The 22,291-nt window shown below is 43.5% G+C and overlaps 1 protein-coding gene across 1 annotated transcript; it reads left to right on the top strand.

Annotated features, from left to right (window-relative positions):
- The first annotated feature begins 15,742 nt into the window (after nt 1-15,742).
- Nucleotides 15,743-17,232, top strand: LOC109207796. The gene is made up of 4 exons (XM_019370788.1): nt 15,743-16,041; nt 16,147-16,369; nt 16,489-16,733; nt 16,878-17,232. Exons 1-4 carry the CDS (start codon nt 15,743-15,745, stop codon nt 17,230-17,232), a joined length of 1,122 nt encoding a protein of 373 aa, XP_019226333.1.
- The last annotated feature ends 5,059 nt before the right edge of the window (nt 17,233-22,291 follow it).

The following is a 22,291-nucleotide window of genomic DNA, read 5'->3' as shown; positions in this document are numbered from 1 at the left end:
AGATAGAGTAGACAACTTGGATGTCGCAGCTGACATCCAGTTGTTCATGCTATAAAATGCCTGGCTCAGCTGATAGGCAGTGATGGGATGCTTCCTGGAAGATGGGATCCCTGGGCCAGCTGAAGTATCAGGTCCTGGAGGCAAGTCAGCTGAAGTATCAGGTCCTGGAGGCAAGTCAGGGGTAGGCTCAGCAGGGGCCTCTGTCACAACTGGCTCTTCAGACTGGCCAGTTGGAGCAGAAGCAGAAGTATTGGTAGGAGGCTTGTAGGACTTGTCCTTGGGGTTGTCTGGTCCCCTCAAACTGTACCATGAAAACGGAGCAACCGACTTTGCCTTAACATCATACCGCTTCTTTTCCACATGTATGTCTCGGAAATACATCGAGAGAGTGTTGGGGAAAGGATAGTTCCGGTTAGCTTCTGCACCGACGAGAGAGATGATGCGGGACATCACATTCCCCACAATGATGGGGTAGCCTGCCATGATCGATGCAACCAATACCGCCCGGGTGAGAGGGAGTGTCTGATCATGTGAAGTCGGGTCCAACCTACTGCAAACGAAAGTCTCCCAACCCCTAGCCTCAAAATTTAGGGTCCCCCTCAGTATTTTAACCCCAACAGTCAACCACGTAGGAGTGGTACCTGGGATTGCCAGGTATGAAGCCAACCATGGACGGACTGCCTCCCCCATTTCCAACTTGGCCAAATAGAAAGACTCGTCTTCGTCTCTGAAGCCCAAATAGTCATTAAGGGACTTCCCATCAAACAACACCTTTTTGTCTCGGACCTTGGTCACCTTGGACCCCTTGACAATGTGAGCCACATTACAATAGAATTCCCTTACCATGTGCTCATTAGCATCAATACACTTTTCCAGAAATATCTCCCAGCCCGATCTAGTTTGGAATTGTCTTAGCACATTAGGGTTGTGGGGTAGCAAATCTTTGATGATAAAACTTCTCTCCGGTATCAAATGCCTCACGGGCCACCACTCCCTAAATTTATGGTAAGCCACTTGGCTCACAAATCTATCTTCCCATTCTTCAGCTTTCCTAGTTCGGGCTATTCCCCAACCTGAGGCTCACCACCCTCATCTCCGCCTGCACTCTCCCCAGATAATGAAGCTGTGGGGGAGGTGGAGTAGTTCCCACTACCGGCTTCAGACTCATCAGATGAATCAGAAATTACATTTATCGGCCTCTTGATAGTAGGTGATGCTAGAGGGGTATCGGTTAGCTGGAAGGGGTTGGTTATGTGAGTCGGGACTGAGTCTGAGGAGATGTCCTTGGATGGCACATACTCACTCCCGGAGGAATGAGAAGCAGCCCTATCAGTAGCTTTTATCAGTTTTCGGGTCTTCTTTATGTTCCCTCGAGCCTGGGGAGTGAGTTTTTCTACTCTCTTGCCTTTACCCCCTCGGGAGGAACCACCTCTCTCGGGTTGTTGTGACCCCTTGCTGCCTCTTTGTTTAACCATTATCTGCAGACACACACATCTAACATTGTTAGTTTAAGCACAAGCAGTGAAACAAATGTATGAATTAGATTGCAGACAACCAATGTAGGATTGCAGAACACAGTTGCAGAATACAGTTGTAGAACACAGCACCGCGGCTCGCACAAAAGAGAGTGCGGCCGCGTTGGAGGCACTGCAGACCGCTCAAAGGCGACTGTGGTCCGCGCTGGGCAAAGGCCCAGGATAACAGCTCTCTGAATCTCTCCACCGCGGTCCGCACAAAATGGGGTCACGGCTGCGGTGGGCCAGCACGGACCGCATAAAGCGCAATGCGGCCGCTCTGGGCATCAATCAAGTTTCAGAACACAAGCATCGCGGACCGCACATATGTGATCGCGGTTCGCGAAGGGTGCTAAGTTAGGGCACCAACTTAGGGTTTCCAATTTTTGCATTTTTGTTCATGTGTTCATCCTACGGTGTCCCTACTCAATTTATCCAACCATTATTAAAGCCCACACACAAACTCAGCACGTAAATTACCCTAAGTTAACAGATGAATGAAAAAGAAAAAGCTACGAGAAGAAAGAAGAAGCTAAAAACTACTGGTCAAGCAAATAAAATGAAAATATAAAAGTAATTAATGAGAGATGCATGAAATGTTACCAGATTTTCGAAGAATGTATGCAATTAATCCAAGCAAGCAAGAATTATTGGTCTCAGAAAGGAATGAACAGTAACTTTTAGGCTCTGAGAGTTTAGGGGTCGAAAAGGGTAAAAGGTGACCCATGGGGTCTATTTATAGACAAACCGTGGGACCCATACTCACCTACCAGCGCGGCCGCACAAAAGCGACCGCGGACCGCACTGGATTTGTTTAAGTGAAGTTTCAGTAGGCAGCCTCTGCGGGTTGCATAAAAGTCAACCGCGGCTGCGGTGGCCCACCGCGGACCGCACTAAATGGAATGCGACCGCAGTGGAAAACATCAGAGAGTACCACATTAGGACCATGCCAGTGCAGACCGCACAAAGTGCACCGCGGCCGCACTGGCAAACTTCAGAGACTGTTCAATTTGTTCCAACTTGTTTTACACTGCATAAACACAATCCCTGTAACATCTCACAACCAATTAGCTCAAAAATCCTAAACTACAAGGAAAATCAAATAGAAAGAAAAAGACATGGGTTGCCTCCCAAGAAGAGCCTAATTTAACGTCGCGGCACGACGTGGGTTACCATCATATCATTTGAAATGAACCACAGCCACCACATGGCTATCATCAATCTTCCTAAGATAATGCTTGACACGGTGCCCATTCACCCTAAAGACTTCACCATTTTTGTTCTTCAAATCTAGAGCACCAAATGGGGTTACACATACAACTTCAAATGGCCCACTCCACTTCGATTTCAGCTTTCCAGGAAACAACCGTAGACGGGAGTTGGACAAGAGGACCAAATCACTAACCTTGAACTCCTTTCCACGAGCATATTTGTCATGTAAGTACTTCGTCTTGTCCTTATACAAGGACGAACTAAAGTATGCATGGAACTGGAATTCATCAAGTTCATTTAGTTGTTCAACACGAAGATTGGCCGCAACATCCCATTCAAGATTAAGCTTCCTCAAGGCCCACATAGCCTTATGCTCCAATTCCACCAGTAGGTGACATGCTTTCCCAAATACCAACCGGTATAGAGACATACCAATTGGGGTCTTGTACGCGGTCCGGTAGGCCCATAGAGCATCATCTAACTTTTTGGACCAATCGGTCTGATTTGCATTAACAGTTTTGGACAAGATACTCTTGATTTCTCTATTTGATACTTCAACTTGGCCACTTGATTGCGGATGGTAAGGTGTAGAGACTTTATGGTTGACACCATACTTGGAGATCGAGGTATCAAAAGCCCTATTACAAAAGTGCGAACCACCATCACTAATGATTGCCCGCGGTGTACCAAACCTTGTGAAGATACTCTTTTCATGAAATGCCACTACACTCCTAGCCTCATTGTTGGGCAAGGCCACGGCCTCAACCCATTTTGACACATAATCCACTGCCACTAGAATGTAAGTGTTCCCACACGAGCTAACAAAAGGACCCATAAAATCAATACCCCAAACATCGAAGATATCAACTTAAAGAATCGTGTTAAGAGGCATCTCGTCTTTCTTGGAAATCCCTCCCGCTCGTTGGCATTGATCACATCTCTTTACCAAATCACTAGCATCTTTAAATAAAGTCGGCCAATAGAAACCGCAACTCAAAACCTTCAAAGCCGTTCTCACCCCTCCATGATGGCCACCATAGGGGGAGGAGTGACAAGCCTCCAAAATGCTCAATTGTTTACCTTCCGGGACACACCTTCTAATCACACTATCCGTGCAAATCTTAAACAAGTACGGATCATCCCAGTAAAAATCCAAACTATCCCGTTTGAGTTTCTTCCTTTGGTTGGAAGAGAGCTGACACGGGACAATTCCACTCACAATGAAGTTGGCAATATCCGCGAACCATGGCATGTCACACATTGACGCGGAAAGAAGTTGCTCGTCGGGGAATGTATCATTTATCTTAAGGCCGTCACATGGCCTTCCTTCTTCCTCCAACCGGGACAAATGGTCCGCAACTTGGTTCTCACTTCCCTTCCGGTCCACTATTTCTAAGTCAAATTCTTGAAGAAGTAACACCCATCTCATCAATCTTGCCTTGGAATCCTTCTTGGTCATCAAATACCTAAGGGCGGCATGGTCCGTGTGCACAATCACCTTGGCCCCCATAAGATATGGTCTAAATTTCTGCATGGCAAATACAATGGCCAATAACTCCTTCTCCATCACCGTGTAATTTCGTTGAGCTTCATTCATAGTCTTACTTGCATAACACACGGGGTAGAACATTTTGTTAACCCGTTGACCCAACACCGCCCCCACTGCAACGTCAATAGCATCACACATTAGTTCAAAGGGTAAACTCCAATTAGGTGCGGTTATGATAGGGGTAGTGGTCAACTTGTGCTTTAAAAGTTCAAAGGCCTCCATGCATTTTTCATCAAAAACAAACTTGGCATCTTTCTCTAGCAACTTGCAAAGGGGATTCACAACCTTCGAGAAGTCTTTGATAAACCGCCGGTAGAACCCGGCATGCCCAAGAAAACTCCTCACCCCTTTGACAGAAGTGGGGGGAGGGAGCCTTGAAATCACCTCGATCTTAGCCTTGTCTACCTCAATCCCATGCTTAGAAATCTTGTGACCCAACACTATACCTTCTTCAACCATAAAATGACATTTTTCCCAATTGAGAACGAAGTTAGTTTCTTCACATCGGGCCAAGACTCTATCCAAATTTACCAAGCATTCTTCAAAGGAGTCACCAACCATACTAAAGTCATCCATAAAGACCTCCAATATGTCTTCCACCATGTCGGTGAAAATAGCCATCATACAACGTTGGAAGGTCGCCGGAGCATTGCACAACCCGAATGGCATCCGGGAGAAAGCAAATGTACCATAGGGGCATGTAAAAGTGGTCTTCTCTTGGTCCATTGGGGCAATTAAGATTTGATTGTAGCCCGAGTACCCATCCAAAAAACAATACAACGCTCGCCCCGCAAGGCAATCAAGCATTTGATCGAGGAATGGCAAGGGAAAAAGATCCTTGCAGGTCACCTTGTTGAGTTTTTGGTAGTCCATACAAACTCTCCACCCGGTAATGGTTCGAGTGGGAATAAGCTCATCGTTGTCATTGGTGACCACCGTCATCCCTCCTTTCTTTGGCACACATTGGACCGGAGAAGTCCATGAGCTATCGGAAATTGGATACAGCACACCCGCATCAAGCCACTTGATCACTACTTTCTTCACCACCTCTTGCATTGCTTCATTTAGCCTCCTTTGATGTTCTAGGGAAGGCCTTGCATCATCCTCCAAGATAATTTTATGCATGAAAAATGCGGGGCTTATTCCCCGAAAGTCCGCCAGAGTCCATCCTATTGCCGTTTTTCGCCTTTGAAGCACCTCCAAAGTGGCCTCAACCTGCAAGTTAGTAAGGCAAGAAGAAAGAATAACTGGAAGAGTTGAATTAGAGCCCAAAAATTCATACCGGAGGTGTGGAGGAAGTGGCTTCAACTCCAACACCGGTGGCTCCTCAATTGATGGTTTTGTTGGTGGAGTTTTCCGGTTTTCAAGATCCAAAGACAATTTTCTCGGCTCATAGGAATAAGAGCCCATCCATGTAGTGCATTGACACACTCCACTCTGCTTGCATCATCATCGACATCAAGATTTAATAGCACGGTCTCAAGGGGATCCACGTTGATTATAGCACTTGTGTCATCCACTATCACAACTGTGACAATGTCCACAAAAGAGCACACCTCGGTGCTATTGGGTTGCTTCATGGATTTGCAAACATGGAAGACCACCTTTTCATCTCCCACTCGAAAGTTAGCTCACCCGCTTAACATCAACCAATGCCTTCCCCGTTGCTAGGAAAGTCTCCCAAGAATAATCGGGACTTCAAAGTGCACTTCACAATCCAATATGACAAAGTCGGCCGGCAATATGAATTTTTCCACCCGGACAAGTACGTCATCAATAATACCCAAAGGCCGCTTCATCGACCTGTGTGCCATTTGAAGTCTCATTGACGTTGGCCTAGGTTTCCCAATTCCCAAAGTCATGAAGACTGAATAAGGCATCAAATTAATGCTAGCCCCTAAGTCACAAAGGGCCTTAGCAAACTCCCCACTACCGATAGTGCAAGGGATAGTAAAAGCTCTAGGGTCTTCAAGTTTCGTGGCCATAGAATGCACTATTGCACTGACGTGGTGAGTCATCTTTATTGTTTCACAATCCATGGAACGCTTCTTTGTGACCAAATCCTTTATGAACTTTGCATAGCCCGGCATTTGTTCAAGTTCCTCCACCAAAGGCACATTGATTGTAAGGCTTTTCACCATATCTATGAATTTTTTGAATTGATTGTCACTCTTTTGCTTTGCTAATCGCTGAGGATAAGGTGGAGGTGGTCTAGGCAAAGGTGCCTTGGCTTTTGGCACCACCGGCTCCGGCATGTCAATTATGTGCTCCCTAGACGGGTTCACGACCTCTTGAGTTTCCACCTCGGCCTCATCAATATCTATCCTCACCTCATTGTTCACATTTGTCTCAACCACATCTTCAACTATCAAAGGAATATCATTTTCTTGTAACCCAACATTATCACCCACAACTTGATTTTCTTTCGAGGCATGCACATCACCGCCTCTCCCACTTCTTGTTGTAACCGCCATCACATGATTGTTACCTCCCTTCGGGTTCACTACCGTATCACTTGGTAGAGCACCCTTAGGTCGAGTATTCAACGATTGAGAGATTTGGCCTAATTGCACCTCCACATTTCGAATAGAGGTATTGTGGGAAGCCAATTGAGCATCGGAGTCTTGGTTCTTCTTCATCATTTATTCGAACATCATTTCTATTCTTCCCATATCACTACCCGAAGAACTAGACCCTTGAGATTGAAACGGAGGCGGATTGTTCGGTTTTTGGTACATCGGGGGCCTTTGAAAACCTTGCCCCCGGTTGCCTTGATTTCCATTGTTATTCCACCCGCCTTGACCATTGTTGTTATTCCAATTATTATTGTTCCCGTTCCAATTGCCTTGATTGTTACCTTGGTTACCCCAATTGTTGTTCTGATTGTTGTTGTTCCAATTGCCGCCACCTTGTTGTTGGTTGTTATTATTCCAATTACCGCCGCCTTGTTGATTGCCCCAATTTCCTTGGGGGTGCCACTGTTGATTCCCTTGGTTTCCTCTATTCCGTTGGTAGTTATTGACATATTGACATTCCTCGCTTTGATCATCATAGCACTCATTTGAATAACCACCACAATCATTGTTGTTGTCAAATTGCTCACAATTACCTTGAGGTTATTGTTGCCCTCTTTGCCCCCTTTTTAACATAGAAACACCTTCCATTACGTTGACTTGGCGCGGGTTTTGGACTTGTTGCAATTGCACCTTCGCCAATTGATTCATAGTTGTTGTAAGCTCGGCAATAGCTTGGCCATGATCGTTCAATTCCTTGTTCAATTGGATGACCGTGGGGTCACCTTGGGGCATATCTGCTCGGCTTTTCCATGCCGAAGAGGTGTCGGCCATTTCATCAAGTACATCACATGCCTCTTGGTAAGAATGTTTCATAAAGTTCCCTCCGGCCAATTGGTTCACAATGCACTGATTCGTGGTGTTGATGCCCCGATAAAAAGTTTGTTGTATCATTGCCTCGGTCATGTCGTTATTAGGGCACTCCTTCACCATTGTCCTATATCTTTCCCATATCTCGTGCAAAGGTTCCGTTGGCATTTGCTTGAAAGCTAGAATCTCATCCCGAAGAGCCGCCATATGACTTGGAGAAAAGAACTTGGCAATAAATTTGTCCGTCAATTCATCCCATGTGGTGATAGAATGATTGGGGGAGCCTTTCTAACCAATCCAACGCTTTACCTCGAAGAGAAAACGGGAAAAGCCTCAATCTCAACGCATCCTCTGACACATTTGTTTGCTTGCTGCCCCAGCATGTATCTACGAACCCCTTCAAGTGCTTGTATGCTTTTTGATCGGAGGCGCCCGTAAAATATCCTCGTTGCTCGAGCAAGGTCAACATAACATTTGTGATTTGAAAGTTTCCCACCCGGATTCGGGGAGGAACGATGGCACTCGCATATCCTTGATTTGGTAGCACTCTTGGGACTACTCTTGGCGGTGGCGGAGGAGGGTCTGGAATAGGATTGTTGTCATTGGCATGACGGCCTCTACGTGGAGCTTGAGGTACGGGAAGCTCATCATGATCAATATCTTCTACCTCCTCCCCCTCCATGGCATTGCCAATAGGGTCGTTAGCATTTAAAGCCATAGTACCTGAGTGATCGACACAAACAAAATTAGTAAACAAGAAGGAAAGAGAAGCAAAACACAAAATGAACTAAACAGATAGTCAACACCATAAGCTCCCCGGCAACGGCGCCAAAAAGTGATCGCTGCCAACTCGACGCTACACCAAGGTAGGAAGAGCGGGTCGCAATAGCTTATACCCGAATAGAGGTCGGGATCGATTTCCTCAGGGAGCTAGTAGTGGAGTTGGATTTTCTGTCTAGTCTAGAGATGCGTTTGTACTCCTAATGTCACTTCAAACATTCTTGGTTTTTGATTTTATAACTACTATGATAAAACTAATGATTAACGCTAAATTATGCTACTAAGATATTGCTAAGTTGTATATAATGGGAAAAAAGGCACTAGGGTCGTGACACTACCTAGGTGGCTAATTGACGGGTAGATGTTACTAAGGATAGATTGACATATTTGGGGCTTATGCTATAACCGTTGCACAATTGTACCCACTCTCGCACCTCTCGGTAGAGAGAGTGATTTTGCCCAATTGACTCTCTCGAGACCAATTGGGTGGGCCAATAAGATCAAGCAACTAGGGTTCAAGTAGGGTGATTACTCTCTCGAGATTTAACCCGTTAATTGGGACTATCATTTCTCATGAGTCCATCCCAATTCCTTGTTGGGTCAATTTTGGGGTCATAAACTCTCTTTCTCAAGAAGAGTCAAACCCACAAAGCTTGAATCAGTGTTTGCAACCACTAATTCTTAAATAAAAACATAAAATCAACCCAAATAACAAACACCCATAATCAATCTAACCCTAAATGGAAACACCCATCAATTACCCATACTAGGGTTGAGCCACAAACCTAGCTAATGGGTTTACTCATGCTTGAAAGAGAAAATGAAGGAATAGATGAAGGACTAAGCATATTAATTAATTACTAAACAGAAATCATAAGAATCTATGGTAAAATTGAAGCTAAAGTGCCAAAAATGGCTACAAAATCGAGTCTCACGAGCGCAGCTCAATTCTGAAGATAACAAATGACCTAAAAATGGTAAAATGTCCTATTTATACTAGGCTGGAAAAACTGGACAAAAATACCCCTGCGGGGTCAGCGCGGGCCGCACAAAAAGGACCGCGGCCGCACTGGCTCTTGGACTTCACATTTCTACTTCTCTGAAGTTGGACTCCGCGGATCGCGTAAAATGGACTGCGGCCGCAGAGGGAGTTGGCGCGGTCCGCACAATAACGACCGCGGACCGCATGGCATTGTCTTGGCAAAAATAGTAGCTCTCTGAATCTCTTGACCGCGGACCGCACAAAAGGGTAGTGCGGCCGCGGAGCCCTGATTGCGGACCGCGTAAAATGTACCGCGGCCGCGTTGCCCTTGAGCCCAAATTGCCAACTCTCTGAATCTACTAGTGCGGCCGCATGTCCATTTTGTGCGGTCCGCACTAGGCCTTCTTCCCTTAGATTTCTTGGTCTTTGATACTTGAGCAGGTTTCACTCCTTTTTGAGCCGATCTTTGACATTTCGTCACTTTGTCGATAAACCTGCAAACAAGCACAACCTGTGAGCATTTTGGGACTATTTTGTAGCGATTTATAACCAAAGCATAGGCAAGTAGAGGCATATAACATGTTAAAATCCTAATTTATCAGAGCCCAGGCGCTTGATACGCCTACTGCTACTACTACTCCAGCACTTCAGGAGACCTTAATACAGTTCCTTAGTATGTTCGGTACATTGGTTCAGGCGGGATTGATTCAGGTGGTACCAACTACTTCACAGGTCGGGGGAGGGACCCAGACTCTTGTCGCCCCCACTCTAGAGCAGCGAGTTCGCATAGGTCAGGTTCCAGGTGTCATGGCGACACAGCCTGTGGTCCCGGTTCAGCGGGTGGTGAGGATCTCTCACCGAGTAGAGGGCAGGCGAGGTCAGGAGAGAGAGTATAGGGAGGCGAGGAGACCTTGTAGACTGGAGAGATCTACGACCCTTATTTTGGAGGAAGAGTTCGGCAGGGTAGAGGTTTTATGGGTCAGCCAGCTCAGTTTGCGTTTCAGACTTCGCACAGTGTTTTAGGTGTTCAGGGGTCTCAAAGTACCCGTACTGCACAGTTCCCACTGCCACGTCAGGCACGAGGTTGCTTTGAGTGTGGTGACATACACCATGTGGTGAGGCACTGCCCTAGACTACAAAGGGGTGCACCTCCACAGACTTCTCCGCCACAGCGTGCTCCGCAAAGTTTTCAGGCTATGATTCCAACACCAGTTTCTACCCTACCTGCCCCGCTAGCTAGAGGTGGAGGTCGGGGAGGTAGAGGTCACCTTAGAGGGGGAGACTAGGCTGGATACTATGCCCTTCCTGCCCGTACCGAGGCTATCGCCTCCGATTCTGTCATCACAGGTATTATCATGGTCTGTCATAGAGATGCATCGGTTCTATTCGATCCAGGCCCCACTTATTCTTATGTGTCCTCTTATTTTGCCCCGTATTTGGGCGTATCTCAGGATTCCTTGAGTTCTCTTGCTTATGCTTGTACTCCTATGGGAGATTCTCTTGTTGTGGACCGCATTTGTCGGTGGTGTTTCGTTGCTCTTAGTGGTTTGAGACCTGAGCCGATTTGTTATTGCTCAACATGGTAGATTTTGATGTTATTCTGGGCATGGACTGGTTGTCGCCCCATTATACTATTCTTGATTGTCACGCGAAAACCGTGATGCTGGCTATGCCAGGTTTACCGCGAATAGAGTGGAGGGGTACCTTAGATCATACTTCCAGTAGAGTTATTTCATTCCTTTAGGCTCAGCGTATGGTTGAGAAGGGGTGTAACGCATATCTAGCTTATGTGAGAGATGTCAGTATTGATACCCCTACAGTTGATTCAGTCCCAGTAGTACGGGATTTCTCTGATGTGTTTCCAGCTGATCTTCTGGGCATGTCGCCTGATTGAGATATTGATTTTGGCATTGATCTGTTGCCGGGCACTCGGCCCATTTCTGTTCCTCCGTACCGTATGGCTCCTCCTGAGTTGAAGGAGCTGAAGGAGCAGTTACAGGAATTGCTTGATAAGGGTTTCATTCAGCCCAGTGTATCACCTTGGGGTGCTCCTATCTTGTTTGTGAAGAAAAAGGATGGTTCTATGCATATGTGTATTGATTATCGCCAGTTGAACAAGGTTACAATGAAGAACCGTTATCCTTTGCCTCGTATTGATGACCTGTTTGATCAGTTACAGGGTGCATGTGTGTTTTCTAAGATTGACTTGCGTTCAAGCTATCATCAGGTTAAGATACGGGAGCCAGATATAACGAAGACCGCCGTTAGGACTCGGTATGGTCATTACGAGTTCCTTGTTATGTCATTTGGGCTGACCAATGCCCCAGCAGCCTTCATGCACTTGATGCACAGTGTATTAGAGACATATCTTGATTCATTCGTCATTGTCTTTATTGACGACATTCTGGTATATTCCCGGAGTCGGGAAGATCATGAGCAGCACCTGAGGACAGTGCTCCAGACATTGAGAGAGAAGAAACTCTATGCTAAGTTCTTGAAATGTGTGTTTTGGTTGGATTTCGTAGCATTCTTGGGTCACGTGGTTTCGAGTGAGGGTATAAAGGTGGATCCGAAGAAAGTGGAAGTAGTGCACAGTTGGCCCAGACCATCCTCAGCTATAGAGATCCGTAGTTTTCTTGGCTTGGCGGGTTATTACCGTCGATTTGTTGAGGGATTTTCATCCATTGCAGCACCTATGACCAGACTGACCTAGAAGGGTGCTCCGTTCCAGTGGACGGAAGAGTGGGAGGAGAGCTTTCAGAAGCTCAAGACAGCTTTAACTACAGCTCTAGTTCTGATATTGCCCACCGGTTCGGGGTCTTATAGTGTATATTGTGATGCCTCGAGGGTTGGCCTTGCAGCGATATTGATGCTAGACAGTAGGGTGATTGCCTACGTGTCCAGATAGTTGAAGGTACATGAGAAGAATTATCCTGTCCATGATCTCGAGTTAGCTGCTATAGTTCACGCCTTGAAGATCTGGCGTCAATATTTGTACGGTGTGCCTTGTGAGATTTATACTGATCACCGGAGTTTGCAGCATCTGTTCAAGCAGAAGGATCTTAATTTACGTCAGAGGAGGTGGTTAGAGCTGCTGAAGGACTATGATATCACTATTTTGTATCACCCGGGCAAGGCCAATGTGGTGGCCGATGCTTTGAGCCGCCGGGCAGAGAGTTTGGGGAGTTTAGCTTATTTACCAGTAGCAGAGAGGCCCATGGCGATGGATGTTCAGGCCTTAGCCAGCCAGTTTGTGAGATTAGATGTTTCGGAGCCCAGTCGGGTTGTAGCTTGCGTGGTCTATCGATCTTCCTTGTTTGATCGTATCCGGGAGCATCAGTTTGATGACCCTCATTTGCTTGTCCTCAAGGACAAGGTTTTGCATGGCGATGCCAGAGATGTGACCATTGGTGATGACGGGGTATTGAGGATGCAGGGTCGAGTTTGTGTACCTAATGTTGATGGGCTTCAAGAGTTGATTCTAGAGGAGGCCTACAGTTCGCGGTACTCCATCCATCCGGGTGCCGCGAAGATGTACCAGGATTTGAGACAACATTATTGGTGGAGGCGGATCAAGAAAGATATAGTTGGGTTTGTAGCTCGGTGCCTTAATTGTCAGCAGGTGAAGTATGAGCACCAGAGACCGGGTAGATTGCTTCAGCAGATAGAGATTCCGGAGTGGAAGTGAGAGCGGATCACCATGGACTTCGTAATTGGGCTCCCACGAACTTTGAGGAAGTTTGATGCCATTTGGGTTATTGTGGATCGGCTGACCAAGTCTGCACATTTCATTCCTGCGGCTGACCAAGTCTGCACATTTCATTCCTGTGTGTACCACCAATTCTTCAGAGCGGTTGGTGGAGATTTATATCCGGGAGATTATCCATCTGCATGGTATTCCAGTTTCTATTATTTCAGATAGAGGTACTCAGTTCACATCATGATTCTGGAGGGCCGTACAACATGAGTTAGGTACTCGGGTGGAGTTGAGTACATCATTTCACCCTTAGACGGACGGACAGTCCGAGCGCACTATTCAAATTCTTGAGGATATGCTCCGTGTGTGTGTGATTGAGTTTGGAGGGTCTTGGGATCAGTTCTTGCCACTGGCGGAGTTTTCTTACAACAACAGCTATCAGTCCAGCATTCAGATGGCACCGTATGAGGCCTTGTATGGTAGGCGGTGTAGATCCCCGGTGGGTTGGTTTGAGCCGGGTGAGGCTAGATTATTGGGCACAGACTTGGTTTAGGATGCTTTGGAGAAGGTTAAGGTGATTCAGGATAGACTCCGTATAGCCCAGTCCAGACAGACGAATTACGCGGACCGGAAGGTTCGTGATGTTTCCTATATGGTTGGAGAGCGGGTTCTGCTTCGGGTTTCGCCTATGAAGGGTGTTGTGAGATTTGGGAAGAAAGGGAAATTGAGTCCGAGGTCTATTGGCCCTTTTGAGATATTGAGACGTATTGGGGAGGTTGCTTATGAGCTTGCCCTACCTCCTAGCTTGGCAGGAGTTCATCCGGTATTTCATGTTTCGATGCTCCAGAGGTATCACGGTGATCCGCCGCACGTGTTGGATTTCAGTTCAGTCCAGTTGGACAAGGATCTATCTTATGTTGAGGAGCCAGTTGCGATATTGGATAGGCAGGTTCGAAAGCTGAGGTCAAAGAACATTGCATCAGTGAAGGTTCAGTGGCGAAGTCAGCCGGTCGAGGAGGCCGCTTGGGAGACCGAGCAGGATATGCGCAGCCGTTACCCTACTCTTTTCACTACTTCAGATATGCCTTTATGCTCGTTCGAGGACGAACGAATGTTTTAAGAGGGGGAGGATGTAACAACCCGGCCGGTCATTTTAAGAATTAACGCCCCGATCCCCTAATAACTGCGTTCCCCGTGTTTGTTTCTACTATTGTGAGTCGCTGGGAGGATTTAATTTGAATTTCGGAGTGTTTTGGGACACTTAGTCCCTAAATGAGAGTTTAACTTTAGAATTTGGACCGTAGTCGGAGCAGTGTGAATACGGCCTCGGAATGGAATTCCGTTGGTTCCGTTAGCTCCTTTGGATGATTTTGGGCTTAGGGGCGTGTTCGGATTGTGTTTTGGAGATCCGTAGCTTAATGAGACTTGAAATACCGAAAATTGAATTATTGAAGTTTCTGGTTCGGTAGTGAGATTTTTGATATCGGCGTCGGAATGGAATTCCGGAATGATAGGTTCTCAAATGTCTTTGCCTTATGTTTTGATGATCTAACAAACTTAATGTTAAGGACCAGATAGGAACCTGACTCACTTAGACTACACTGTATTTAACGGATTCCAGCTAAGTGTGAACTGCTACAGCTTCAGGAGCTAGGAAACCAAAACTAGGACCTGATACCCTTGTGGTTCCCTCATAGCAATACAAAGTCAATTGGACACAGCTGGAAACGAAGTGACCGCCTGTACTCTTTCTGCCGCACTGCACAGCGCCCACTCATTCCTTGACCAACTAAAGTGCTCACATCATTTCAAGTGATGTGATCAAGGTGTACCAAAAATGAGTTTATATTAAAACATCACTTGAATGTTTCAGTTTCTCATTCAAGCCTTTTGCAATACAGAAAAATCAATTCTCACGAGCTTTTAGAACAAAGTTGAACGCCACTACGGACCAATTCCTAAAGTTAGTATTTTGTTGTCCTTAGTTGAGTTGTAACTTTGTTATTGTACTTATTGTATCTCCTAATTTTCTTGGCTAGAAGCGTTGATTAGGAGTCCTCTTGTAAAATCCGTTAACTCTTTTGAGTTTATGTTGTGACTAGGTTTAGTCATAAGCAAAAGCCTTTATAACTGTAGAGTGACAAAGTGACTTGTGGTGAGAGCATCAGAAGTTAGTGAAAGTCTTTGTAACTAGGGAGTCACAAAGTGGCTTGTGGTAACAGTACCACAAGTTAGTTGAGTTAAATTCTTTGTAATGGAGTCATTATGAACTGGCTTGTAATAGGTATTTTACAAGTTAGTGAAGTTGAAAGCCTACAGGTGTAGGTCGTGGTTTTTGTCCCCTTGTGTGGGATTTTTCCACGTAAAAATTCTGTGTGTTATTTACTTACAGTTTTATTAACATTCTCAGCAGAATAACATAGAGAACCAGGTACTCTACAGTTTGGTGGACTCATACAAACTAACAATTGGTATCAGAGCAGGTTCCTCCTATCAGGCTAACACCTAGGAAGGATCTTTATGGCTGCTCCACCAAAATTTGAAGAAGGTCAATCTACATACCGACCACCCAGGTTCAATGGACAATACTATGGGTGGTGGAAAACAAGAATGCATGATTTTATCATGACTGAGGATTCTAAGTTATGGGATATCATATGCGATGGTCCTTATGTTACAACAAAGGTACTGGAAGAACTTCCATATTCGATGGCAAAAACCAGTAAAGAATACACTGACGCAGACAAGAAAGCTGTGGAGAAGAATTTTCATGCCAAGAAGATTCTAGTATGCAGAATAGTACCTGAAGAATATAATAGAATCTCCACCTGCGACACTGCCAAGGAGATATGGGAAGCTTTGCAAACAGCTCATGAGGGAACCACACAAGTAAAACAGTCTAAGATCGATATGCTCACTACCGAGTATGAACTCTTCAAAATGAAGGACGATAAATCCATTCAAGAAATGCACACAAGATTCACTTCCATCATAAATGAGTTACACTCACTTGGTGAAACTATTTCCAGAAACAAGCTAGTGAGGAAGATCCTCAGCATTCTGCCTAGCCCGTGGGAAAGCAAGGTGAATGCTATTACTGAATCAAAAGACTTACAGGAGCTGACCATAGAAGAGCTGGTCGGAAATTTGAAGATCTACGAGATGAAGAAAAAGATAGACAGTGAAAGAAGAGAACCAAAGAAGGAAAAGAATCTGATACATAAAGCTATAATGACTCAAGTGAGGAAGACAGTGACATGGCTTACTTAACCAAAAGATTTCAGAAGATGGTCAAAAGAAATGGAGAAATGCTAAAAAGGGGCAGCTCTAACAAATCAAAAAACTATGATCTTTGTCATATGTGTGGGAAGCCTGGACACTTCATGAAAGACTGTCCTCTCTTGAAGCAAGAATTATCCGAGAACTATAATGAGAAAGCAGCTAAGAGGAACCCGGTTCCTTTCAAGGACTTCAAAAGAAAAAGATCCGGTGACCATATGGTGAAACAGGCTCTTGCTGCATGGGGGGAATCCTCCAGTGAGTCTGAAGATGAATATGATGTGGGTGATAGTTCCATGATGGCAGTAGAAGGCGAGAAAATTGAATATGACTCAACGTTTGCTTTGATGGCCCAATCAGATGATGATGAAGACGATGGCAACAAAGATGTAAATTTCAGGGATGTTCAGAGAAATCTGAAATCCTATTCTCCAAAAAAACTCATATCTTTAGCTAATATATTAATTGTTGCCTATCATAGTCTTGTGGCGGATAGGGATTCTTTGACCTTAGAACTAGGAGAATCTGAACAAACTAGAAACGACTTAGTGGCTGTAGTTATTGACCATAAGGAAACCATTGAAATCTTCAGAAAAGAAAAAAATGATCTTTTGGCAGTAATTGCTGACCTAAGGGTAACAATAGTGAGACCAGGGACTAAGTCAAATCCTGAAAATTCTGGAAAGGGAAAGGAGATAGCTAGTGAGGAACACATTAGGCTTGAAAATGAAGTGAAAGCTATGAGAACTAGGATGTGTGTTGAAATTGAGAAAACCAAGCTCCTTCAAACTGATCTAGAAAGAGTAAAGAATGATCTTGAAAAGTCCCTAAAGTGAACCTGGTCCTCAGAAGCTATCGCTGCCATGCACACTAATAATGATGGCAACAGGCAGGGAATAGGGTTCCAAAGGGAGAAAACTCCTTACAACCCACACAGCAAGTACGTCAGTGTCTCTGATAAATGGCTTTGTACCCAATGTGGGAACAATGGGCACTTCAAAGAAAATTGCCAGGCCAGGGATCAAGCTGTTTAGAAAAACAAAGTATTTGCTAAAAAAGTGACTACAACTAGGGGACCAGGTTCTACTCCCAAAAAATGAGCATTACCTGCATGGACTCAGAGAGCTCTTATTTATCCTCTTGCCTACTACAAGGGACCCAAACTTGCTTGGGTTCCTAAAACTAACTCCTAATCTCCTTGTGCAGGGAACAGTGAAAGGAAGCGGTCAACAATGGTTCATGGATAGTGGGTCTTCAAAGCACATTGTGAGCACGTGATTTTTGCCCTAAGTGAATTATTCCCAAAAATTCAAACAAAATTATCTTCTTTCATTATTTTACAAGTTGTGAATTTTATGTTATTTTCTGTTAATTGTTTGCATTTTATTTGTGCATTTTAATTCATATGAAAACATAGAAAATACGCTTGACATTTGCATTTAGGATCTAATTTCATATTTTAGGATTAATTAGTGGTTAAGTTATTTTTAGAACAAAATATGAAGAAAATAACAAAAATAGTCCACTTTTGCATTTTTAATTGTTGAATTTGTCACGAGATAGATTTTAAATAATTTTAGGAATTAATTAGCTTAACTTTGAAAATATATTGTCTTTATTTTAATTTTTAAATTTTTTTTTTTGCATTTTTATAAAGTCAGAAAAATATAAAAAGTACAAAATGAAAACAAAAATAAGTAAAAGAAATAAAAGAAAACTTGTTTTTTTAAAAAAAAAAGAGAGAGAAAGTGGACTGCTCTTAAAAGACCCGAATTTGGGCCAAAATGGCTGAGCCCAAACGAAATAACCCTGAAAGACCCAGGCCCAACCCCGGTAACCCGGTCCGTCTCCCCTGCCTCACCAAACGATGTCTTTTGGTCATAGTTTAATCCCAGCCGTCGAGGATCTTTGATCCAACGGCTGGGAAATAACCAAAACTTGATATAAAATTGTCCTAAGACCCCTACCCCCCCCTTCATCGTCCCCCTCACATCATCTCTCTAAGACCGATCCCCAAAACCCTAATCCAGCCGCCACCAAATTCTCACCAGCTCCGGTGGCGGCGCCGGCTCCAAACCACTCCAAATTAACACCCCAATCTCCCCTCGTCCTCCTCTTTCCATATCTAGTATTGGTTTTCCTCGAATCATAGTCAAACGACTCGAATATTGAATCTAAACTCTCCGGCCAAAACCTTACCTTGTCCAAACGGCCCCAAATTCATACCCTACACTCCCCTGACCTCCCTCATCCCTAATCCCTAACCAAAACCCCTCAAATCCCGCCGGAACTCGCCGAATTTCAAATCTAGGGTTCATGGGTTCGAACCTGTTTTGGGAGGTTTTGAAGTCAGCTGATTTTTGGTTAATGTTATATGTCTATTTCTGACGAAGTAGACAAATAACATTAACCGGAAATCAATTTCGACGGTTTAATCATATCAAGTCTGAAATCAGTGAGTTTCTCTTCTCTTTTTATTTTTTTTCTTTGGTTCTGGTTCTTATTAATTCGATTCGTGTTTTTGAAATGTTGTTTTAAGTTCTGCATAGTTTTAATTGATAGCCTAGTTTAATATCAATCTAATTCTGTCTGTTACTGTTAGCTAAATGTTTAGGTATAATGTTTAGGTATTAAATGTGTAGGTATAATCTCGATGAGTCGGTTTGTTCCCGTAGTGTTTATTGTTTAGGTTAATTCCCATTTTTGTTTGATTCTGTTCTGATTTGGTGATTTAATTTGTGCTTAATTGTTCAGCCATATAGATTTTAGTTCATTTGATTCTTGGTTTTAGTTGAGTGATGAGTTTGATTTGGTTAGATTAGTATTTGGATATTAGTTTAATCTTGTGTCTCAATAGTTGTTAATCGACTTTGTTTGGGCTTGATTAGTCTTAATTTGTTTATTGCCGAGTTTAATAGATAATTAGATAGTAGTGAATTAGGATTACATTTTTCAGTCGAAGTTGAATTCAGAACTTAGGAAGTTGTTTGGTTATAGCTACAATTTTAGTGTAAGTTCAGGGATAATTTGGGTATTTGGGATTGGGTAGAACATGGTAGTTAAGACTAGAGTTTTCCAGGATCTTCTAGAGAAGGACTTTAGTGCATATTTCAGTAAACTTAGGGTACTAACATGAGGAACAAGTTAATAAGTAAAGGACCAGTTTGAAAATAAAAAGGGACTGAAAAAGAAAATAGAAAATAGAGGGATGCCCTCCCTTATGCCTATAACAAGCAGTCCTCAATGCCTTAAGGAACAAGTTTGAAACCCCAAAATTCCCCCCAAAACCCTCTCTGCAAATCTGAGCCTAAAATTTGAACTTCAAATCCTTAGAAGTTCAAAATCCTCTCTTAGATCTGAGATCCTGCCCCAAAAATCCAAAAACAAACAGAAAATACTATAGAAAAACCAAAAAATACTGTTATATTGCATTTATGGATTGATTTCGAGTGTTAATTGTTGATTTTCATCTCTTAGCTCAATTTCTAGTTGCTGGAATTTTCAGAAGTTCTTCCTGGGTTTAATTTTGGTCGACTTGGGATTTATCCGAGTCTATTTGGTTGACATTAGTGCTGTGTTTTCACATTTCGATTCCGACTGATTTTGATATTGGTTGCTGGGTTGTGAGCTTAGATCTGAATTGCTGCTTTGTCATTTGCTGCTGCTGATTCTTATTCTTCTTCTCCTTGTGACTTAATTCCAGGTGCATGTCGTGTAATCTCCAAGTTGGACATGAAATGAAGTGCACTATTTTTCATTTCTGCTGAAGTTGCATTTGTATTGCAACTAGTTTCAGGATTTTTTTGAATCTGCATTTGTATACTAAACTGGATTGTGTGGACTGTACTGCCTAATTATGGATTGTTGAATTCATGAATTGCCTTATCTGTTTCATTCTATTTCAGTAGTCTAATGCTCGAGTAGTTTGATCTCATGCAATTAATAAATAACTTTGAGTTTGTTTACTAGTATTTATACTCCACAACAGGATAGTCGTAAGCATGAATGCTGTTGAAGAGCTTGGGTTCAATTAATGAATTCATAGCTTGATAAACTCAAAACAAAGGTCTCGTGTGTTATCTGTTATCAATGAACTTTAATATGAATTTCGAGTGTTATCCAATATGCTACAGATGCTCAGATGCACGTTTCCTTTATTAGGCAAGTTCAGCAGTTATTTTTTATTTCAGATAATTAGTCCATAGCAGTTGTTTTTTTGGGGTCAAAAATACATGCCAAATAAAATGAATTGATTCAGGTAATCAGTGTAAAAGTAAATGATAATTTGAAACTGTTAATCAACTCTCTGTTCCGCATTGAGTGCATGTTTGCCATTGTAATTTGTGCTGTGAGTACATCATTGGGCTTAATTTCATTCGAAGCCCATTTATATCTCCATATTGCATCCAAGGCTGGATTGTACCCAGTCAATAGTCGGACTCTGATTTACTAATGTTGGGCCCAAACGCTTGGCCCAAAGTCTGGCTACATTTGATTGTAGTTAAGACTTTTAATTCATTACCTGACGTTTAAACACCTGAAGTCCAGTATAAAATTGGGCTTTCGAGTTAAGTAGCGGGTTCAAATTAAAAGGTTTTCCCTATTGTTTGAATCCGGACTTGAACTTGAGGCCCAAATTTTACAACATCAATTAATTAGGGCCCTTTTAGAGACAATATTAAGTAGAAAACCGTAGTTACCTTAGGACTGGCCTTTAAATAAAAAGTGAGACGAGCCTCGCCGAACAAAACATATAAATTGCGGGGCCCTCATTAAATGCTTATATAAAAAAACTTAGAATCTGGGCGTTCCGTTTAGCGAATTTCACGGCCTCCCGCAATGATAATAGCGTGTTAGCCTCTTTAAGCGCGTCTTTTAATAACATTACCTTCCTAAACTCGGGTACGCATTTATGTGACCCAAATCCAAATCTCAACGAAGTCAAAATGTGTCAAAAATCGCGGGTGCATTTATGTGACGCGGTTCGAGACATTTTCACGACGTTGCAATTCTCTTTAAAATAAGAATAATAAAAGCGGTTAAAAAGCACATAGACTAAAACATGTTGTAAAATCAGATAAATAAGCCAAATATGACAGTTGAGCGACCGTGCTAGAACCACGGAACCCGGGAATGCCTAACACCTTCTCCCAGGTTAACAGAATTCCTCACTCAGATTTTTGGTTCGCAGACTGTTAACAGAGTCATAATTTCCTCGGTTCGGGATTCAACCGGTGACTTGGGACACCATTAATCTCCCAAGTGGCGACTCTGAAATCTTAATAATAAATCCCGTTTCAATTGTTCTTTAATTGGAAAAACTCCTTTACGCCCTTTCCCGGGTGTAGTAAGAAAAAGGAGGTGTGACACACATGACTGGGAACACATGGACTTTCGTTTACTAAAAGCCCTGCAAGGAGGGAGTGTATCCTTTGGGAATGGGAAAAAGGGGTACATTCTTGGAGTTGGAAAAGTCGGGAAGTCACTCACTCATTCCATTGAAAATGTGTACTATCTCAATGGCCTTATGTATAGTCTCTTGAGTGTCTCTCAAATCTGTGATAAAGGAAATAAGGTGGAATTCTTGTCCAAAATATGTACAGTCACTGATCTGGTAACTGGGGAAGTGGTACTTATGGCCAAAAGATACAAGAACATCTATGTTGCTAATTTCGAGTCCTTACAAAGTGGTGATCTGAGTTGTCTGAAAGCTGTTGATGATGATGCGGAACTATGGCATAGAAGACTGGGCCACGCAAGTTTTTCTCTTCTGAACAAACTAATTTAGAAGGTTCTGGTCCATGGTCTGTCCGTATCAAAATTCAAGGTGCAAAAGGTCTGTGATGCTTGTGCTAGAGGAAAACATGTGAAGTCCTCCTTTAAGTCTAATAGAGA

This window comes from Nicotiana attenuata, unplaced genomic scaffold, assembly GCF_001879085.1.
Source record: "Nicotiana attenuata strain UT unplaced genomic scaffold, NIATTr2, whole genome shotgun sequence".
NCBI classification, from domain to species: domain Eukaryota; kingdom Viridiplantae; phylum Streptophyta; class Magnoliopsida; order Solanales; family Solanaceae; genus Nicotiana; species Nicotiana attenuata.
This window is presented reverse-complemented; position numbering and strand designations above follow the sequence as displayed.